Source organism: Mus caroli, unplaced genomic scaffold, assembly GCF_978045245.1.
Source record: "Mus caroli unplaced genomic scaffold, Mus_caroli_1 scaffold_14, whole genome shotgun sequence".
Lineage (NCBI taxonomy): Eukaryota > Metazoa > Chordata > Mammalia > Rodentia > Muridae > Mus > Mus caroli.
In genome coordinates, this window is record NW_028227269.1 from 78,835,159 (window position 1) to 78,858,346 (window position 23,188).

General features: G+C 44.7%; 1 protein-coding gene across 3 annotated transcripts in view; it reads right to left on the bottom strand.

Annotated features, from left to right (window-relative positions):
• Positions 1–426: 426 nt before the first annotated feature.
• Positions 427–23,188, bottom strand: part of Dcaf5 (DDB1 and CUL4 associated factor 5) — a 90,511-nt gene continuing 67,749 nt past the window's right edge. For all 3 annotated transcript variants that reach the window (XM_021178805.3, XM_029484465.2, XM_085830512.1), the window contains exons 8-9: positions 12,526–12,653; positions 427–4,877 (exon numbers count right to left, since the gene is read on the bottom strand). In XM_021178805.3, the coding sequence (XP_021034464.1) occupies positions 3,111–4,877; positions 12,526–12,653 (1,895 nt within the window). In that variant the 3' untranslated portion in view covers positions 427–3,110. The remainder of the gene's footprint in view (positions 4,878–12,525; positions 12,654–23,188) is intronic.

Genomic DNA, 23,188 nt, shown 5'->3' on the forward strand with positions numbered 1-23,188 from the left:
CAGCACTTGGGAGGCAGAGGCAGGCGGATTTCTGAGTTCGAGGCCAGCCTGGTCTACAAAGTGAGTTCCAGGACAGCCAGGGCTATACAGAGAAACCCTGTCTTGAAAAACAAAAAAAAAAAAAACAAAAAACAAACAAACAAAAAAAACCGCCAGTTCCAGGATTTACTACCCTGAGTGCCCTAAGCCTGGGGAAGGAGGCCAAGTGGACACAGCCTCCTCTATCTTTCCTTTATTGTCAGATATGACCTTCTTCCCAATAGTCAGAAGTGGCATGACCATTGTCAGACATGGAATTTGTCTTCTAGTCTTCAGTATGGCTTTAAATTAAGTTTCCAACTGGGCAGGAATTAAAACAGCAAAGAAATGAAGGAAGAGGGTGTCTAAGCAACCCAGTCTTCGAGGAAGAGAGGAGGAAGCCAGGGAGAAGTGATTCATAGGTTTATTTGCATATACACAGACAAGAGTCAGCACTGTTGGGTGAGAAGAGGCAGGGCTGTGAGGAGGTAAGGCTTCAGCAGAGGAAGGCACCTTGACAGACAACACGAGACTCCTATTCAATCAGCACAGTTGCAAGCTTCACTTGCCTCAAGCCAACAGCTCATTGAACTCATATATCGATTGAGAATCATTTACAAAACCAGGAGAGAAACAATGGGAAGAGCAACGGTCTCTCATCCCTGGACCTGACACTCAAAACATTATGTACAGGATGCAGGAACAAAATCCGTCTGATCAGTGCCCTCTCCTGCTGGGAAAAACACCCATCACGGAAGAATTTGGGGATTAAATATGTCTTCAACAAGGGAGGCCTGGCTTCTACAATGGTTTAGGTAAAGGGGCCTTTGAAGTAGTTCTGGCCAGGCTTCCAATACACACAACACAAGACCCTGGGAAGTAAGTGTGGAAAGGCTGAAAGAAGCATCCCTTTCTGCCTCCGCTAGCAGTTCATTGGGGCCCATCTCCTGACAACCCAAACCTATGGTGCTGAAGGTCTCTCCCCAGGATGGAAAGCATCCACAAAGGATGACCTTTCTTGGCATCTACAGTTACAAACTCAATGACCTCTGACTTTTAAATGTTTTTGATTACCCAAATGAGATAGCGTTTAGCAATGAAAGACCACATTTGGCAATTGGAAACTAATTATTAAGAGCTAATTTTGCTTTCTTTTTCCTCCAGGAAGATATTGTGAAACTATCTGGTTAAAGTAAAACAGAAGAGAAGAACCAGGTAAGCTAAGGGGAAGAGAGACACACACTGAGGGGTTATAACTTTTTTTGTATATAAAGGATTAAAAAATTCCAATTTAATAATTTTGAAAAGGCAAACGTAAAATGACTTGGGCTTATAAAACCAGAATTTACAATTATCTGTGAATAGTCAAAAGATAAATCATAGAACCATTTTGATTACAAATCTAAAGTAATTCTAACGTTGTTTACAGAGTCACTGTCTCACTTCCCAGGAAGAGTCCAGATGCTGACCGTATCCACCCCCACCCTACTCAGGCGCCTTCCTTCCTCTCCTTCTCAAACCGTGCTTCTAGACTCCAGCCGCACCACATCTCCCTTCTGCGAAGCTCAGAAAGTTGCCACATATCCCCCTGGCTCTTACCAACTGCCTTCCTTTATAAGAACCCTGGTTCCCAGCACTGAGCAGCATCCATCCATCTATCTGTCCGTTCTTCAGCCTTCACAGGTGGTCTTCTCTCGGCTCCATTCCAGCAGGACAGGTCCTCCTCAGAAAGCAACGCAGGCTCACTGAGGCCACAGCTGCCTGTGCTAAGCCCTCCCTATGCCAGTTCCAGCCAAGCTCCAGCTGTCTAGCACCTCTGCATCCAAAGTTCCACTGTTCTATCTTCCTCTTGCTTTTAACATCTACACCAATTAGGTCTTCCTGTCTTGCACAACCCTTCACTGACAACTCGGGGACTACAATCACCACTACACACTGGAAGTTTGATATTTTCTTCTCTCCATTGTTACCTACTTCAACAGAACAGAATGTCTTCTGGGAGCCAGGACACAAACCAGAGACTTGTCTCTCCATACTCCCTGTCTCCTACCAGAAGTTACTACACTGCAAAGTTCAGGTGGAACCCACAGCCTCTGACAACTCCACTCCTGAGAGAAGGTGCCAGCCTCCATTTCTGACTGACGGATTGGCACTGGACTAGAACACAGTACCACATTCTGCTCGCCACTACAGCTCATTAGCATTCTTCTACCAGCCATTTTATTAGAGCAAGGGGGTCCTTTCTTCTTTCAGTGTGCCTGGACTCCATTACCTGGAGCCAAGGAAGCACCTGCTGGCCTTGCGTGCCTCTTAGGAACCCAGCACCTAAATGGTTAGTGTGTTGTCCACTAGTCATTGTACGGCACCTCACAGCACATATCGTAGTTCTGCCTGTTCTGCACACAGTGACACTATCAGGATCTGAGCTTCCACATCAATCTCTTATTAGCATGGGCAATGCTCCACTTAGAGCCACGGTAGAAGCTCAGCGATATGTCAGCTGGAGAAAACATGGAACAGTTAAGAAAGGAGCCATGTTTTCCTCTTCAGCACAGCCAATGAGCTGAAGGAAGGCCTCTTTCCATTTTTATCTCCTTTCTGCTAGCATAAATTTACAACTCACCGCAGCACAATCTGATCTAAGAGACACTGTTAGGACCAGGACACCATGTCATATGAACAATGGACAGGTGTGACGGCAAAAGCTACAGATTCACAGGTCTTTGCTGATGGACAGTTAAAAGAAAGGTCTCCTAAGACAACAAGCCCACATGTGCCAGTGGACACACACACACACAGAACAAGCCGAATGTCCCAAGACGGGCTCATCGTCACAGAACCTGCACAGGAATGCTATGCTCACATCTCACTAGAGAAGAGCTGCTGGCAGTGCCCTCAGCAGAGCGCGAGGCAGTGCCAGCTAGACATGCTGACCCACTGGAGAGTGGCTAACAGAAGGAGCAGCAGCAGACACGTTTCAGGCCCTGGTTTTATGTGCCTTTAATACTTTTTCCTTTCCTCTGTGTTCACTAAACAAGAAAAATTATTCTGTAAGGCTACTTTTTGTAGCTTTTGTTTTCCCTTTGTATTTATCATGTTTTTAATTTCTTCTCTGAGGAGGAGTTCTCTGACTCTGTGTCCTCCAATCCAATTCGGTGCCTTTTGAGGCCGCTTTGGCCACGAACAACCTTGCTGCTGTCCAGGGCTGAGGGGTCAGGGGGGTCCTCTCTCATTCCAGCACTTGGGGTCTCACAGGCCATTTCCGACCCACAACAGTCTTTGTGTAGAAATGTCCCTGTCAGGGATGGGTTATCATGGTCAGTGTCTAGGTGTCTTGGGGAAGAGCAGGCCACTGTCTCCAGCTCCCCAGAGCTCTGCCCATTGTTGTGGGGGTGCAGGGGTCTGGGGTGCAAGCGTCCATTGTTGTGGTTGGCACAGACAGTATCAAGGCTCCTCTCCTCACTGTCATCAGACTGGGTCCTGGGACAGTTGCCAGATGCACTGTTAAGAGTGGAGCCCGAAGCCTTGGGGCCAGGAGAGGCGGGTGGCTCCTCAGCCCGACTGCTCAGGGCCTTGCTCAGAGCCTTTCCATTGAGCTTCTTAGTTTCAAAAGAGTGTTCTAGTGGGCCACTGTTGTTAGTGTCCTGAGAGGTGCCCTCTGGCACCTCTGCCCAAGGATGGCTACTGTGCTCATGGCCTGCACCGCTGTTGGGATTTCCGGCGGAAGTCCCTTCTTTACAAGCATCACTGCTGCAGCCTTCAGAGGGCAGGTCCTGGTCCCTCTGGGCTGTGGCTGTTAGACAGGCTTCCTTACTGGAAGAAGGGGTTGGGTTGTCTTTGTGGCTGGTTCCTGCTCTTCCTTCATCAGCCTCCTCTGCCACTAAGGAGGTTTCCCCATCTTTGTTATTCGAGTAAGAGATATAGGAGCAGCGGAGCCATTTGTAAGCTTTGTAAATCTTACGCTCAACTGATTCCATGTTGGCGGCTGGTGGTGCTCGGCTTGGCTGAATATCCAGAGTGGAAGTGCTCCGCTCAGGGGAGGAGTCTGGGGAGGAGGAGAGGTCATCTACCTTGATCTGTGGGTAGTCGTAATTGTCCTCTCCAATGTAGGTGTTGGTGGACTTGGCTGGACCAGTGGGCCGCTCATCGCGGGCTGTCTTTTGTCGCCTCCGCATGGCGTTTCGCTGCCGGGTGGTGGCTCGGCGTTGGTTCAGTTCCTCTTCATCCTCAGAGCTGGTGGAGCTGCTGGAACTGCTAGACCCATCCTCAGGGCTGGGCGACCGTGGCCGAGGGAAGAGATCTGTGTCCAGTTCAGCCTCACAAACATTCTCTTCAGAATCGGACTCATTGGACAGGGCCAGGAGGCGTTTGTCCTGGTAACGCCTCAGAGCAGACAGGCGCTGCTGCCGAGAGGATGCATCCTCACATGTTGGCGTTGCTGGGGTTGACACCGCTGCATTTGTGGTAGTGACGCGCAGGGGCCCCAGGTGGAAGGCGTTGTCTGCAGACTCGTCTACTGTGGGAGGTGGGGAGCGGGGCAGTGAGGCTGAAGATTCCGAGTCAGTGTAGCCTGAGCGCTCACTGACCCCCGCGTGCAGCTGGAGGATAGTGCTCTCGCTGAGGTCACTGTCCGAGTCTGAGCTCCAGCCCTCAATTTCACGGCGCACCAAGGAGTCAAAGAAAGCCATCATCCGGGGGTCTTCCTGGACTGACTGGTTAGCGTAGTCGTGGGACAGGCCGCTTCCACTGTTCAGAACAAGGCTAATGTACTCCTCATGGGTGTAGAGGCAGCGGGAGTCATCTTCAATCCGACCATCCAGGTCGCCTGTACATCCTGGCTGCTTGTATGGGCTCCAGATCTACACAGAAGAACAAAGCAAGAAGATTGGATGGGAAGTGTTCAGTAGTTGGCCATGATCAATACCAGTAAAGAGCTCCCCCCCAGATCACTGTCATTTTAGAGTCTCAAAGCAACTTCAAAACCATTTTCCTTACGGTACAATGGCACTCTTGTAATACTAGCACTTGGGATGGTAAGAAATGAGGTCACGAGGACAACTTGAGCTATATAGCCAGAACTTGTCTAAAAAAAAAAAAAAAAAAAAACAAAAAACCAAAACCCTAACTCTTTATTAGACTGACTCTTGTAAAACGTCTATCAAAAATGCAGCTTCCAGAGGTTGGTAAAAGCAGCTTCGAGCATAGAATTACACTTGGATCCAGAGACCTAAGGATATCTTTAGGTGGAGGATACTCACATATTGTCTCTTCCCCCTGCATTTCCAGTACATTGGAAATTATAACTTTAATCTAAGAGGATGGGTAAAGATGACTTTTAACAATTTCAGAAGATTGAAGCTTTGCACAAAGAAGAGCTTTTCCAGAGTGAAAATATTCCTTGTCAGGCATGGTGGCACATTTCAGAGGCAAAGGCAGAGGCAGGCAGGTTTCTGTGAGTTCAAGGCCAGTCTGGTCTACATAGCTGAGTTCCAGGGCTACACTGTGAGACCCCATCTAAAAAACCAACCAACTAACCAACCAAATACACACCCTAAAAAGATTTCAGTCTATAGCCACACTTCTTCCAAACAACAAAATTCTATTTTTAACCAATGAGAATTACTCACTGGTGCCTGACAAGAATAGACAATTGCCTACACTGTGCTCCCTCTTGGACATGCAGGCCTCAGTTACCCAGGAAACTGGGTTCTCTTAACCAGAGTTAGTTGCTGGCTTGCTTCAATTCTCATAGCTTCAGAAAGAGATGAGGCGCACTGCCCCTGGAGGGTGACTATCCCTTACCAGGTCCCCCATGGTTAAGGATGTACACTCACAGCTGGGAAATAGCAAAACTAGAGTTTTAAACTCAGGTGTTTTTAGTCAAAACCTGAGCTCTACAGTGGTGTTAAGTTATGCAAAATCAAGTTTAAGATAACTAAGCTGTTGATGCAAATGAGAACAATCAACTCTGCCTGACAGCCAGAGAGGTCCACAGGATAACACCAAGCAAATCAGTTATGCCAGCCCATAGCCATGGCACCTCAATGAAATTTCAGCCATTTTCTTGCCTGACAGGCTGGTGCCTCTCTTTAGATGACATCTAACTCAGAGGACAGTGTCCCATCCTACCCCATTCACGTTCTCAAAAGCGCACTAAGAGCAAATTCACCTCCCAGGAAACATCCGAGGCCTGCTGCTATCTCTGAGATTTCCAGTTCACAGGAGGCTTATGACACCTAGGGCTGGCTACTTCTCAACATCAGCAACCCAGATGTATTCTTTCAGTTTGTTTCCTTTCTACAGCCAGGACAGGGTTGACCCTGAAGCTCCATTAAGAGACTGTGACTCATTAAGTCACAAGATCATGTTCTCAAGGGGGTCAGGAGAGGTAGGATATGTTAACTAAATGCTACCATATAATAACCATAGAGCAATAGCAGAAAGCAAAGGTTTAATTTGAAGGACAGTTAAATTCTTTGTGACAGTCAATCACAAGCGTGGAAAATACTCGTGCAGCACAAGGCTCAAGCTGCAGCCAACCATCTCTGCAAACAGACTCTGAGGATATCAGAGTTTGGTGAATAGGAAGGGAGTTGAAGGGTTCCGAAGGTAACCACCTTAGGATGCTTTTTCGGGTCTCATTCTTAATTCTGAGCCAAGTGCTTAATTTTCCCAGTTAAAAAATAACAAAATGTTATTAGCTATATTCCCTAATATGAAAACAAATATATTTTTCCTTCATAGAAATCCACTCTGCTCACAGAAATGGCCTAACTACTTCATAAGCCACTTTTTAAAATTAAAAACTTTATTTTACATAGCCTACCTCACAAACCACTTTTTAAAATTACAATTTTATCTTCTGCATTTTAGTGTTTTGCCCGCTTTGGAGGCCAGAAGAGGTAGTCGGATCCCCTGAAACTGAGTTACACAAAGTTAGAAGCTGCCATGTGGGTACTGGGAATTGAACCCAGGTCCTCTGCAAGAATAACAGCCAGTGCTTTTACTCACTGAGCCATCTCTCCAGCCCCTTGAGAAGCCATTTTTAAAGTTCTAATATCAGATTGGGGATTTAGCTCAGTGGTAGAGCACTTGCCTAGCAAGTGCAAGACTCTGGGTTTGGTCCTCAGCTCCGGAAGAAGGAAGAAAGGAAGGAAGGGAGGGAGGGAAGGAGAGCGAGCAAGCTAGCTAGCTCTAATCTCAAAGTCCCTACATTTTCTCTTCAGGAATAAAAATCACAAGTTTTTTTGTTTTGTTTTGTTTTTGTTTGTTTGGTTTTTCGAGACAGGGTTTCTCTGTATAGCCCCAGCTGTCTTGGAACTCACTCTGTAGACCAGGCTGGCCTCGAACTCAGACATCCGCCTGCCTCTGCCTCCCAAGTGCTGGGATTAAAGGTGTGCACCACCACTGGTGGCATAAGTTTAAAGTTAGTTTTACTTTGACTCTGGAAGGTGCCAAAACAGATTAAGCTGAACTGTGCATTTCTGAAGATTGAGGCAACAGAATAAGCCTGGATCGGGAGGCAGGAGACTTGGGAGTGTGGACTCCTAGTTAACTGGAAACCCTGGGTGAGGCGTGGCTCCTCCGCCCAAGCAGTGAGTTAGATGGGCTCTAATGTAGCCCTAAGACTCAGAGCAAAACAAAACTTCTCCTTAGAAGTCAGTGTTTGGTTGAGAGCAGTACAGAGCAGGAGCCCATGTCCCACCATTTCCCACAGTCCTGAGCAAATCCCTTCACCCTGGAAAGCCTCCATTTCTCAACCATATTATGAGAGTGATAACATGACACAGGCTATAGCCAAGCAATGATAGGCATGCTGCTTCCTTTTTAATTGGTGGCTGAACCTGTCAGCCAGAAAGCTTTAAGACCAAAATGCTTTAGCTGGCCATCAGAATTACTGACTCCCCACTATCCTGGTCCAGAACTACTTCAAACAATTATACAACTGTTCATTTCTTTAGGTCTAAGTCAGCAATTCAGAAGCACAGCAGTGCTGGGGCTGGAGAGATGCCTCAGTAGTTAACAGCACTTGCTGCTCTTCCAGAGGACACAGGTTTGATTCCTAGTGTCCACATGACAGCTCAAAATGGTCTAATTCCAGTTCCAGGGAATTCAATGTCTTCTGACCTCTGTAGGCACCAGGCATGCATGTGGTGCACAGACATATACATGCAAAATGCTCATACACAAAATAATAAATGCTAAAAGTTTAAATTTAAAGACAGGCTAAGTGAATGTAGGATTCATGAAGGAACCCTGAGAACAGCAGTGGGAGGAGCTCCAAGTGGGCGTGCCCACTTCTCTTGAAGTCTCAGTTCAAAGTTAAGATCAGATAGTAACCTCTATTGAGATGATAAAAATTCTTCTTCTTTTTTTTTTTTTTTTTTTGGTTTTTTCGAGACAGGGTCTCTCTGTGTAGTCCTGGCTGTCCTGGCACTCACTTTGTAGACCAGGCTGGCCTTGAACTCAGAAATCCGCCTGCCTCTGCCTCCCGAGTGCTGGGATTAAAGGCGTGCGCCACCACGCCCGGCAAAATTCTTCTTTCTAAAGTGCGTTGTTAACTGGGCAAATACCTCTAATCCCAGCACTTGGGAGGCAGAGATAGTTCGAGGCTAATCTGGTCTACAGAATGAGTTCCTGGAAAGCCACAGTTACTTAGAGAAAACCCTGTCTTGAAAAACAAGCAAGCAAGCAAACAAACAATCAAAAATTTGTCTCCATGTCTTGGGAACCCTTTCATCTTTATTTTTTCTCTTTCCTTCTGAGTCATTAATTCCTAGAGAGACCTGTGTGACCTTTGTCATTATGCTCCCCAATGGGGCTGCCACAAACAGCAAGCACACTGTAGACATAATATAGAGCTTTAGAGGAGAATTTGCCCCATCTTCTCAAATTTTAGCTATAAACAAACCCTTTCTTTTGCTGTGTGTGGGCATTCAGAGAAACAGAGGACCTGTTATGAGTGTGAAGAGGTTGGCTCTCTCAAAGGGGCCTCTTTTCCAAGCTGACCGAGGCAGTAGAGGATGAGAAAGGAGAGTGGACAGAGGAGATCAGATCTCATGGGAGAGGATGCTCCTGGAGCGGTGACCTGACCCTGTAGAAGCAGCAAGGAATGAAGTGACATCCCATTAAATAACAGTGGTCAGGCCCAGGAGAATTCCAGGCAAAGGTGGCAAGCCCTCACAAACAGCAGACATGCACATTGCTGAGACGTAGGGGTCTTTCAGGATGATGTTGACTTAGCTAGGAAAGGGTGGTCATTCTAACAGAGAATTGGGCCAGCACTGAATTTCAACCTGCTTCTTCTCCATTGCCTTTCCTGCATTTAGTTTTCCTTTTCTTTTTCTTTTTTTCTGAGACAGCGTCTGGCTGTGTAGCTCGGGCTGACCTGGGAATGTGCTGTCCTCTTGCCTCAGTCTCTTGAGGGCACTCCACCAAACCCAACTATACTATGCCCAGCCAGAGGCAGGTGGGGAAACGTGTGAGAACCCAGAGAACCTTTGTGCTCTGCTCTCATTGCACGCTCATGGCTTTAAATGGCCTCTCTGTTCCTATGGGAACCTGGGAGCAGTGAACTCCATAGCTCAGTCTGGATAACCTCACAGAGAAAACATTTTCTTCTCTTTCTTGAGAACTTGGCCAGTTTCCAACCTATGACCTTTAGAGTTAAGACTTCGGTTGACTAAACAATATCTGAGGAGACTCAGCACAGAAGCATCCAAGTAGATGTCAAACAGGAATTTCTCTTCTAAAGGAGATGCCCAAGCAGAGAGCTCTGAAGTGAATGACGTCAACAGGCCTAGAAAGGGCACGTTGTACAGTGCCAACCTATTAATCATAGGCCAAAGAGAGGGGAAGCAATGTGAGGAGCAGGGCTATTTCAATGACCGTCCTAGTGAAGGATGACTGCGATGGTCCAGACAGATGACAGATGGTGCTGTCCGCTTCCTTCGCCAGCAAGGTGAAGGCGGTGGATAAGGTTTCCTCCTGGCTTTCTATACATTAACCACATGACAGCAATTTGTAATTTAAATTTCATTGTCTGAAAATAAAAGACTAGAGAATACTCTGTCCCAAATGATATATCTAGAATCTTCTCCTTCCTAAAGCTCAGAGATCACTGTGAAGATGAGATAGGAACCTGTAAGAGGCAGAGGTGATGGATGACTGCAGCAGAACTGCTTCCTGAACACAGCAGGGCAACTGCACAAGTGAATTTGCAGCAGCAAACTTAAGCCACACCAGACTCTATCGTGAACAGGAAGATGCTCACCAAGTCCCAAGCTGAGGAGCTAGAAGCAACTGATGGCTGCTAGATGAACAAAGGAAGCTACACACACCTCTCACTCCGCCCCAAACTCCATACACAAATGAAAGCACTAAGTGGTGTAAATGGGCTAAAAAAAAAAAAAAAAATACAAAGCACATAAAGTTGGGTGGGGATAGTGGTGGGGGAAACCACTAGGCAGGAATTATAAGGGAGTGGATGCATGTGTGAAATTCTCAAACAATAAATAAGGAGGAAAAATACTAAATCATCACAAATATACTTTTACTTTTCCTCTGAAAATTCTCTCAGGTTATATTTTCATTAAAAAATATTAAAACAAATATTGAGGAAGGGTTGAAGAGATGACTCAGTGGTTAAGAGCCCTGCTTGCTCTTCCAGAGGTCCTGAGTTCAATTTCCAGCAACCACATGGTGGCTTACAACCATCTGCAATGGGATCCCATGCCTTCTGGTGTGTCTGAAGACAGCGACAGTGTACTCATATACATAAAATAAATAAAACCTTTACCAAAAAAATCTGAGGAATTTTAACTATTGTAGGAAGCATAATCTCTCCTTACTTAAGAGTCAAGTTATCACAGGTCCTAAAGTATTTATCATTTTATGGGGGCAGGAAGAACTCGTAGTAAAGTACTTGCCTTGCATATACAAGGCCCTGGTACAATCCCTAGTCCTGGGCGAGGTAGAGAGAGAGGGAAGGAGGAAGGAAGAGGAAGGGAGGGAGAAATTATCATTTTCCCAAACCTTTGTTTCCTCTGATATGGAAAAGGGCTGCTAGCACTGTGAGTGACAACAGGTTACCCTTCTGTGAAAACAAGCCAGGCTGGTCCCCTCTGTGTTAGCCACACAAACACTCCTCAGCCAGGGTGAGTGTGTTTAGATGGCATGCTTAGTATTCATCTCTAAGTCACCTCAATCAAAACCACAGGCAGGTTTTGTCTTTTAAAATGAATTTTGAGCTAATTTAGTCATGAATCTGACAATTACTCAGTTAAACCTGGGCTAAGCAATTCAGACACAGGGCACACCAAGTAACAGAAGAGACAGTGGTCCTCCTAGTCACATGAGTGTGGAGGGCAGCAGAACTTACTAGTCAAGATCAGAGGCTACTGGGATACAGCTCAGAAAGTAGTGCCCAGAGTGCACTTCTGAAAGCGGATCTAAAGGTATAGCTCAAAGCCAAAGAGAAGTCAGAGGATGCTGGGTCAGGAGCCCCAAAATCTGGTTGGTTTAAGGCCATCAAATCTACACCAAGGGGGCTGGTGAGATGGCTCAGTGGGTAAGAGCACCCGACTGCTCTTCCGAAGGTCCGGAGTTCAAATCCCAGCAACCACATGGTGGCTCACAACCATCCGTAACGAGATCTGACTCCCTCTTCTGGAGTGTCTGAAGACAGCTACAGTGTACTTACATATAATCAATAAATAAATCTAAAAAAAAAAAAAAAAAAAAAAATCTACACCGAGATCTATATAGGTCCTCCGTAAAAGTATGCTAAATTAGCAGTTACTGAAAAGCACCTGAAGGGATGGATATTCATGGACCACACACACACACACACACACACACACACATTTTTAATTTAAATTTTGTGTGTGTGTGTTGAAATAGGATCTCTAGTCCAGGCTGACCTTAACTCCCTATGTAGTCAAGTCTAACCCTGACCTTCTGGTGCTCCTGCCTCCACCTCTCAAGTGTTTATACTTGTTTGCAGGTATGTGCCATGATACCCAAACAAATGTACATTTCTGATAAAAAATTGAGCCATATAAAAGTTCTATAAGTACACTGATTTATTAATAAACATGTTACAATGATTCTGAAAGAAATATTAAAACAACAAACACCAGACTCAAAGTGTGTAGCCCTGCCTGGCCTGGATTCACTGTAGACTATGTTAGCTTAAACTCAGAGAGATCTTGTATTAAACACATTTACCCCACCTCCCCCATGCTCCACCTACCTTTACAATATCAACTTCTAATATTTTAATTCCCTTTAAAGCCAGAATCTTGTTCTACAGCATAGCTAGCTATTCTCTTAACCTTGGCTCTAAGTGTCAGGTTTACAGGCATGCACCGCCATTCCTGGCACTCATGGAGAAATCTGATAAATTGTCAAGATTTCTATATAAATCCCAACACACATTGTTCTAATTTCTTCCAGTTATGAACTACAAACATTTCCCTAAAAGGACAGAAGAGAAAAGTGCCTCACCTTGATAATCTTTTCTACGCCAGAAGAGCAGATCATATAGGTGTGGGGGTTAAACCGAACCTGGTTCACGATGGACCGATGCCCTTTCAGCACCATGAAGGCTCCATTGACCACCCTGCCAATGCCACCTAGGAGGACAGAAGCAAACAAAATCAAATGATAACAGGTTCCAGTCATGACATATAAACAACTCTGAACAGGGCCAAGATTTTGACTGACTATGAGAGCAGAATGCAGAATCTTTAGATACAGTGCTGGGGAAAAAGGGGCAGAGCACCCCTCAAAATATGGCTCTTACCAAGAGCCTTTATCTAGCCTGTAAGCAATGCCCACACCCACCCACAGCAACTCCATTGTCAATCACCCAAAGCTACTAAAAACATTGAGTTTTTGGTCTCCAAGTTTTAATCCAAATGTTGTATTAGAAAAAGCAATAGAGCAAAATGAGATTGAATACTTGGGATGAGCCAGGCTGCTAAACCAGGAGCTTGCAAAACCAGGAACATGTGACGATTTAAATACACAAGACGTCTTTAATCTGTTTAACTTTCAATTTATACTAAGATGACATTAGAGGGAAGAAAATAGGATAACACAAAGAACCCTTCCTTTGCCCTTGGACAACAGGAGATCTGAATCACAGTCATAATAGTAAATATTAAGAGCAGGAAGGAGGGCCAATGGATAAAAGCACTGCTGCCAGCCTGACAACCCGAGTTCAATCCTAGGGCCTCCCAACCATTGCAGGAGTTGTCCTCTGACATATGCTGTGGCACACAGTAAGTACCAGGGGCCTGGAGTGTGTTAACAGAGTAAAAATAATGAACTTGGGCCAGATTTAGGTTTTGGTATTATACCTACACAGGACACATGCACTGCATTCTGAACAAGGTTGTTCTAAGGTCTAACATACAACTAAGTACAGCTAATAAGGCAGAGCATGAGGCATCCGGACACAAACCAAAGAGTGCAGCGGATACTTTGTGCCTCTACGGTTTCTGTTCCATGTGTCTGCTCTACCCCACAAACACTTTGCTCAAAATTCACTCCAGGGCTGGTGAGATGGCTCAGCAGGTAAAAGCACCGACTTTACCTGCTTTTCTGGAAGTCCTGAGTTCAAATCCCAGCAACCACATGGTGGATTACAACCACCCGAAATGAGATCTGACGCCCTCTTCTGGAGCATCTGAAGACAGCTACAGTGTACGTATGTATAATAATAAATAAATCTTTGGACTGAGCAAGCAGAGTTGGCCAGAGCGAGCAGGGTTGACCAGAGTGAGCAGAGGTCCTAAAATTCAATTCCCAATAACCACATGAAGGCTCACAACCATCTGTACAGCCACTCCAAACGTTTCCCCGTATCTCAGTGAAGGAGCAGCGATTACAGCAATATGCTTTCTCCCAACTAATGTATAAAGTTTTCCACATTTGGTCTACTGGTTAAAGTAGGCTGACATGGTGGGATCCAGGCAAGTCTGACCTGTGAGTCACAGGCTGCATGTATCCCAGGATAGAAGTGTAGGTTGGCACGTCATGTCACAACATCAAGTGCCTAAGGGTGGCATGAAAGGTGGGAGATATGGCTTGGGTCTCCTACGGAGAGGGGGATCCATAGAAACCTAAGGGCATACAGTAGCTGTCTAGGTATAGGGCTCACAGCATTTCTCAGGAGCACCTTTTAGTTCTGCTGCTGCAGTTCTGGGAGAAAGGGTTTATTTTAGCTGACAATTTCATATTACAGTCCGTCCACGAGTATTAGAGCAGGATCTGAGACAGCTGGTCATAGCACAACCACAGTCAAGAGCTGGAGAAGATTGCATGTAGTAATCGGCTAGGTTCCTAGTCAGATACAGTGCAGGACCCAAACAGCGCTGTCCACAGTCAGGCTGGGCCTTCTCACATCACTTAAGGCTCTCCAAACTATCTTCCAGGTGGATGTGGCACACCACACCTTTCACTCCAGCTCTTGGGAGGCAGAGCCAGCTGGATCTTTATGGGTTCAAGGCCAGCCTAATTTAAGTTTCACAGTGAGTTCCAGAACACCAGGGCTACAAAGTGAGACCCTGTTTCAAAAAATTCAGAATAAATAAAAACAATCTTCCAGAGCCATGCCCACAGGCCAGCCTCATCTAGGCAGTCCTTCACTGTGACTCCCTGGTAATTCTAGGTTGACAAAGAAGCTAACAAGCATGAGCAGCTGTGTGTCTGCTTCTGTAGGAAAGGTTGATCTGACAAAATCAAATCAAAACAGAACCAAACAATTAACAACAATAACAACAACAAGAAGGTTGTGTATACAGTATGGATCTCTGAAGTTTTTTTTTTTTTTAAACATCCTGTTCTTGCCCCCTAAACTGGGGTGGTCACTAGTAAATAAACTGGACTAAAGCTCGAGTCAATCTTCTGTGTAATCTAACCATGGTGGGTTTTTAATCCTTCCTATCCAGATCCAGTGAATCTGAAAAAGGTTCTAATGATAGAACAGGTACAGGAAGCATTTCTGCCATTTGTTAGGGCGACCATAGCTGTGTTCCTAGAACTACAGCAATGGATGGCTCTCTATGCACTCACAGGACTTTCTCAGCACAGAAGTAACAAAGTGTCAATGTACCTTGGGATTTCATTGTGCTAAAATGTTTGATTCCAAAACCTGCTGTTTGAGTTGCTAACTTGAGTTTCATAAACGATTGTTAAATGAGTTTTGCTTGGGATTAGGTCAGAATGCCCCACACTTTTTCAAATAGCCCTAAATATAGTCCGTTACTTTATACTAGATATTATGTGATGCAGCACGCGCTGCACTGATGATTACACAATCAAAGTATCTATCAGGTCTGGACGATGGCAGAGATTCTCTATGTCTACAATATCGAAAACTCAGTCACGATTGGACTAGCTCCTTATGTAAAAATAAACAAGCAAGCTGGGGATGTGACCCAAGGCCCCAGTCCAATTCCCAGCACTGCAATAAGTAGATGAACAAGCACATCTATACCTATTAGGGTGCAAATTTGCTTTCCTTTTCATACAGACTAAAATTATATGAATACTAAATAATTGTTTTAAAACAAATTTTTAATTGTTTATTATCAGTAGTGGTTTGATTTATGTATCTATTTGATATGCCTATGTCCCAGGGAATATGAAACAGGGTTGCAAGGAGGAAAGCTAACAACACCCTGCTTGGCAGTACGGTTCTCAGGTTTCAAATGACTTGAGTGACTGTACAGTTTATGTAAATGATTTGCTGAGTGTAGTCATGACCTAATCACTAATAATGGCTATCAAGAAATAAACTAACACACGCTCAGGAAAAAGGACCCATCTTCCTAAGCTGTTATTTGATCAGTTCTGTTCAAACAGTCTTTTCTTGGGGCCATCGGCTTTGGCTGGCTTTGCCAAACATGACAGCACTGATTTGTAGGTTTAGCTCAAAAATCAAAGATGCAGAGCACAGAGATGGCTCAGTTGTCATGAGCACTTGCCACTCTTCCAGAGGACCTGGGTTCAGTTCCCAGCACCATGTGGTTGGCTCACGGCCACCTCAGTTCCAAAGGATTCAAGGCTGCCTTCTGGCTCTGTGGGCACCACACACAGCAAAAACACTCACACACAAAATAAATACATCTGTTTTTTAAAGAGTCAAAGCTGAGGTAGGAGATGGCCTAGAGTGAAAAGTGTTTACTGCACATGTGAAGCCCTGAGCTCAGATCTCTAGAACCCATATAATGCTGACATACAAAATGTTGAACAAACAAAAAAATAAGACCCTGTCTCAAACAAGGTGGAAGGTGAAGACCGACACCTGGGGTTCCCTGACTGCTACACATGCACCGTGGCAAGTGTGCTCACACACACACACACACACACACACACACAAATAGTAAAGTCAGTCAAAGCTTAAGTTCCAGTTTCTTTCATGAAAAAGGGATGCTAGAGGTGGGAAAGGCTATAAATCCTCTTACGTATTCTGCTCAGATTTCAGAAAACAAAGTACAAATCCCATAGATGTTCATCACTCACTGTCTTAGAGTACGCTGGGATCCAAGTGACTCACACAAACACGCTGCTCAGAACCCAAAGGCCTTTCTAAGATGCTCTGGCAGTGTAGGTACAGTGGGCTCATACTGATAATCTTGGTACTTGGGAGGTCTAGGCATGAGCACTGATACAAGTTTGAGGCCACTTTCGGCTATACATTGAGTTCCAGGCCAGCTAGAACTAATAAAGACCTTGTCTATAACAACCAACCAACTAAACTAACTAGGCTGGGTGTGGTAGCAAATATCCCAGTCACTAGTATGGCTAAGACAGATGATTACAAATTCAAGTCCAGTTTGAACAACTTAGTGAGACTCTGTCTCAAAATAAAGGTGGCTAGAGATGTAGCTAACGGGTAGACATAGCACATTTGCCTAATTCAATCCTAATTAGATCAGAGAGAGAGAAAGAGGTGGGGAGGAGGGAAAGAGAGAGAGAGGGAGGGACAGTCTCCTCGTGACATTCCTTTGAGAAGAGGAAGGAAAATCGACTCAATTTAACACTAAGATTAGGAAGGCAAAGCACTATGGCAGTACTGAGGTACTGAGATGGGGGCTGAAGGAGGATGACAGGAAGGTAAGATGCAGGCTGAGGGAAGGGGCAGTCTGATGCAGGAAGCTTCAGAGCTTGAGGCCCTGGACTTTACAGTGAGACTTTGCTCCAAACAACAGCAAACCAAACTAAAACCAAACCAAACCAACCAACCAACCAAACAAACAAACAAACAAAAAAACAACAACAATTAAGGCAGCAAAAAAGAAAATTTGCATTTCCAAGCAAGAGAACAGGCCTTCATGAAGAGAAAAAGAACTTGGATTTGCAGAAGTCTGACAGACCCACAGGTACAATGAACTTATAAAGCAAAATTATGAACAATACCTAGCAGAGCGAGACAACATTTTAGAAGCTGAAGTATCAGGTAATTTCAATGATACAAGTGGGGGGGGGGCACAACTAAAATTACCTTCTTGGGCTTAGGGAACTTTAACATGATAGCATTCGATGTTATCGGAGTCCAGTGGCTCAGTTTCAACCCGACTGATCCCACTTGCCTACGTGATTCCACACAGAGGCTCCTCCATGTTTGGTTTTCAGTAATTCACTTCCTCTTCCTCTTTTCCCTCTTTTGTTCCTTCCTCCTTCTCCCCCTCTCTCTCTGTATCCCCCGCTTTCCTCTAATGCACAGGCTTTGCCATATACTCTGGCCTGGCCATGAATCCATTTTACCTCAGTCACCTGGCAGGGATTACAGGCATACCGCACCACACCTGGCCATGGTCATTCTTTCTTGCCTACTCAAGAAATCCTAATGGTTTTATTTCCTACCTGTATCTCTGATCTAACTTTAGGCCTAGGTCCAAGCCACCACCATTCCTCACATGTCTCAGACACACAGTAGTTCTCCCTATTTCTCTCGTGAGACTCCTACTACATACCCTCAACTCAGCAGCCAAGCAATTCCTTTAAATTACATGTAGTTCCCCGGCTCATCCCGTTCTAATGGCTCCTCAGTCACTCAGTGTCTTAGTCAGGGTTCTATTCCTGCACAAACATCATGACCAAGCAGCAAGTTGGGGAGGAAAGGGTTTATTCAGCTTGTACTTCCATACTGCTGTTTATCACCAAAGGAAGTCAGGACTGGCACTCAAGCAGGTCAGGAAGCAGGAGCTGATGCAGAGGCCATGGAGGGATGTTATTTACTGGCTTGCTTCCCCTGGCTTGCTCAGCTTGCTTTCTTACAGAACCCAAGACTACCAGCCCAAGGATGGCACCACCCATAAGGGGCCCTCCCCGCTTTATCACTAATTGAAAAAATGCCTTACAGTAAGCTGGATCTCATGGAGGCACTTCCTCAGCTGAGACTCCTTTCTCTGTGATAACTCCAGCCTGTGTCAAGTTGACACACAAAACCAGCCAGTACACACAGTATGTTCCCCTATGCTGAATACCCATCCTCCTTTGTTCCACTTACCTTGGACCTCATCTTCCACTGTGTATCCCCTGTGATACCCTTGCTCTGCTTCAACCTATTAGCTTTCATGTGTGTCAAAATACACCGGGGCCACTCCTGCTTCAAGACCTCCTGCTGGCTCCCCAAGGCTGAGTCTTGCCCGAGTTTCCCACTCTGAGGGCTTTGCTCAGTTGTGACCTTCTCAATGAAGTCTTTTTAGAACATCTAATCAAAATCTTCATCTACTGACTCCCCATCATACTAATGCCATTCCTAAACCCCTTACTCTGTTCTGTTTTCCATTGCACAACTAGATATTCTGTTATTCATGTCTGCTATTCCTTGTGTGAAAAGTTCCCCTCACTAAAAGTAAACTCTGTGATGACAAGACTTGTCTCTGCTGAATCCCCAGTCTCTAGATCATTGCCTCAAAGCATGTTTCCAATAAATACGTGATGACCAAACTGAAGCATGAATATATAAGACTGTGGAATAAGGGGGGGGGACTCCACTTGTGGGGTTCTATTACCACCATATGGATTTATCCAGATGTTTCTTTGTCTCTATGTTCCTGATGCTAATTTGGGGTGTTTCCTTTATAGCATTTTTACTGTAGTAAGAGCAAAGAAACAAAAGCAGTTAAACTCCCACCTATCCTCCATAATGCTTTAAAATGTCAATTCTATGAAAATTTTACCAAACTCCTGAAATCTATTCACATTCCTCTTAATAATTATGTATGGACCTTGGAGTCCTCACATGTCTTGAGATACCGATCCAAAATCCACTTCTAAGTTGAGTATGTGCACATGTAGGTAAATACCCTTTTGATCACCCCTCCCACTTCTTTTTTTTTTTTTTTTGGTTTTTCGAGACAGGGTTTTTCTGTATAGCCCTGGCTGTCCTGGAACTCACTTTGTAGACCAGGCTGGCCTCGAACTCAGAAATCCGCCTGCCTCTGCCTCCCGAGTGCTGGGATTAAAGGCGTGCGCCACCACGCCCGGCTACCCCTCCCACTTCTAAGTCAAGAAAGTCTTGGCTGGAAACATGGCTCAGTGGTATAACATTTGCTTAGTATATTCAAGGCCCTGGGTTAAGTTCCCCCAGCAGTGTTAAGGATCTGCCCAAATAACTTTGCAATAATGTCTTCTCTAAGACACCCAGTAAGTAAATGAATTCAAGTAAAGCCCCTTTCATACACTCTAGAACAAAGCTTAGAGGAGGAAGCTAGAGCTATAACCTGCAAGGATATGGCTTGGTAAACAGTGGCTGAGAAAATAAGCCTACTTCATCCCCGACCCCACTGATATAGAATTAAGAGTTTACAAATATGGGTCTCCAGAAAGTTCCAGGACAGCCAAGGCTAAACAGAGAAACCCTGTCTTGAAAAAGAAAAGAAAAGAACAACAACAACAAAAAAGTTTATAAATATGAAGTCAAAAGACATTTCTCTTCCTGGCACACTTAGAAGAGAAACCCAAAGAAATCTTAACATTTCCAAAAGGTCTGAACTGACAGTTGCAGGCTTTAAGTTTCAAGTCAGAGGGAAACATAATCAAGGATACTGACAAGACAGAGGGAGCACTAGCTGTCTCTTTGGAAACACGTAACCACTTCAGAGATGAGAGAAAGCAGATGGGGACAGCAGTGCTCTCAGCAGAACTCCAGCACTCCATAGGCAGCAATGCCTAATTGTACAAAGACAATTATACCTAACTCTTCCTTCAGCTGTACCTCACACGTGGCTGCAACCAGCTACGTGTGGCCACCTGAAAACAGTTGTTTTTCCAGTTACAAGGAAGGGAAAAAACCAGATGCCTAAGCCTAACTCACTGAGAACAAATGTACATGTAGGAAAATTAAGAGAGCCGATGAGATGGCTCAGTGGGCAGCGGCAGCTCCCAAGTCAGCTGTGCAGAGCTCCATCCCTGGAACCCACATGGTGGGAGGAGAGAAACAATTTGTGTAGGCTGTCCTCTGACCTTTGTGCACATGCACGCACACACAGAATAAAGGAAGCGATATTGTCTACACATATATGCAGGCTGATAAGTACACCTTACAGCTGTTTCTAGCTTCCTGCCTGTGGGGCAGCTGACATGACTTGAGAGTGAAAATGCACGGTCCCCTTCTATTGGAAAGTCTGTCAAAAAGGCAATCCTTCAGATGACTCATGACTCCAGCAGTCTTCAGGTAAAGACCACTAGGTCATTCATTCATGAGGATACAAAGGACAATATTTCCATCCTGGATGACATTGCTTCTCTGTGTAGGCCATGTTAGCCTCAAACTCACAAGGGATCCTCTACCTCTGTCTCCCGAATGCTGGGATAAGAGGCAGGTGGCAACACTGCCTGTCCATCCTGCCTTTTTAAAAGGAGTATTCAAAAAGAGAGAGAGACTATTTGCTTTTTGTTTTTCAAGACAGAGTTTCTCTGTGTAGTTTTGGGCGCCAGAACTGTAAACCAAGCTGGCCTCAAACTCTATGAGATTAAAGGTATGTGCTGGTGTCCCTAGGTGGGAGAAAGTTTTTAAATAAGGAAGAAATCACTGAGTTTGTAAGCACTCTCAGAGTAATACCAAGGAGGTAGACAATGCTGCTTTGGGTGACATCATCATTCTTATTTTACATGGGAAGAATCAGGTAGGAAGGTTACAGTGTTTCTCTAAAGCCCCCGACTTTAAGATGAATGGTCAAGAATTTAAAAATCAAGACTATTATTCCACCTGGGTTATACGCCTTTCCCAGAAATACTAAGGTTGGGGCAGAGAGATGCAGCTCAGTGGTAGCACTTGCCTAGCATCTATGAGGGTCTAGGTTCAGACAACAGTAGTGCATACACACACAGCAGCGAGAGAAGAAAAGAAACAGATCGTATGGAATTAAAGTAGACTCCTACCTCACTCAGGGAAAGCTGCTCTGAGAAAACTTTAAAACAAGTTAGAGAAAGAGAAATACAAACATTTAAAGAGTAACCTGTCTCTGCCACTACTTTGCCAAGTCAATTACTTCCATATATAAGTCACTAGAAAAAAATGTTTTGGAGCTGCACCGATCTTAATACTCGTAGCAACAGCAGTAGCATGCATATATTTAACTATTATTATTAGCACTCAGAAGGCAGAGGCAAGCAGATCTGAGTCTGAGGCCAGCTACATACTGAGTTCCAGGTCAGCCAGAGTGGCACAGCAAGACTTTGTCTTAAAAAAAATAAATGATTGACTTATTTACGTGTGTGCTTCTATGTGTGGGTCTGCACACCCCACAGCATGTGTATGGTGGCCAGAGAACAACGTGCAGACCTAAAGAGGATGGTCCTCTCCTACCGTGTGGGCCCGGAGGACCAAATTTAGGTCATCAGGATCAACAACAAAGGTCTGCTGAGCCATCTCACAGGTCAGTGTCTTCTATTCACCTATATATCATTTGAAGAAAGCTTCCAGGGCTATTAAACCATGTCTAAAAATACCTTAGACAATAACAGTTTCTGAGATCTTCCCTAGACTATTCTTTGACCATGACACCACTAGATCTCAGGCCCGTTGCTCCTTTCCCTGGCTGTGTATGTAACTTCCCGTCTGTTTGTCTTATTTTCAGGATTACAACATACAGCTGATGCCTTTCCTTCCCACTCAAGAGCTGTAAACATTCTCATAAGTGTTTTCTTTGCCACAGCAAAAGCTCCTGATTCTAGTCTATCCATTGACCTGGGGATTTTGAAAGTAATTTTCACCAACTGAAAAAGGAGACCTAATCTTGCTAGGTCAAGAGTTTGACATGGATACGGGTCTTACAACAGAAATAGTCTCCTCAGCTCCATCTGAAGTCTTGCAGGAGGGAGATGGCTCAGTGGTTAACACTTCCTGAGTTCAATTCCCAGCAACCACATGGTGGCTCACAACCATCTGTAATGGGATCTGATGTCCTCTTCTGGTGTGTGTGAAGTCAGCTACAGTGAACTCATATACATAAAATAAATAATTCTTTAAGGAAATTAATTTCTTTAGAATTTGTATAACATTAAAAAAGAAATCACACCTCAAATACCCCAAAAAGAAAAGAAAGGGAAAAAAAGCCCCTGACTTTGGCTCACACTCAGGATTTTCAGCATTTGGCAACCACTATAAAGCACACAGTAGGCATTTAATTAATGTTGATTACTTGTCATTTAGAGTCAAGTATTAGTTGTGCCATTAAGGTACATAATAGTAAGTCAGCTTTCTTTATCTGCTCACCTTAGTATCTTATGCTCAACAAGTATGACTAAAAAGGGAAACGGTGATTGTCCTCAGCCCAGAATCAGTTCATTTAAAAAGGCAGGAGGGTGGATTAGGTCATTTCTCTTGACGCAGTCAAAACAAAAACTCAAGAGCCACATACAGCCCTCACATGTGCTGTTTGCTTTGCTGAAAGTTGCTGAATGTTTTTTTTAAACTATGAATTAATTGCTAGCATTTAAAAATTAAAGGGCCAGAAGGATGGCTCAGCAAATAAAGGAATTTTGCTGCTAAGTTAGATAACCTGAGTTCAATCCCTAGGAACCATACAGTAGGAGAAAACAAACCCCAAAAGTTGCCCTCTGATCTCCACATGTGCACCCATCCACATGGGTATGTGTGTGTGAGGGCACATGTGTACATGCGTGGGTGGGCATACACAGTAAATAT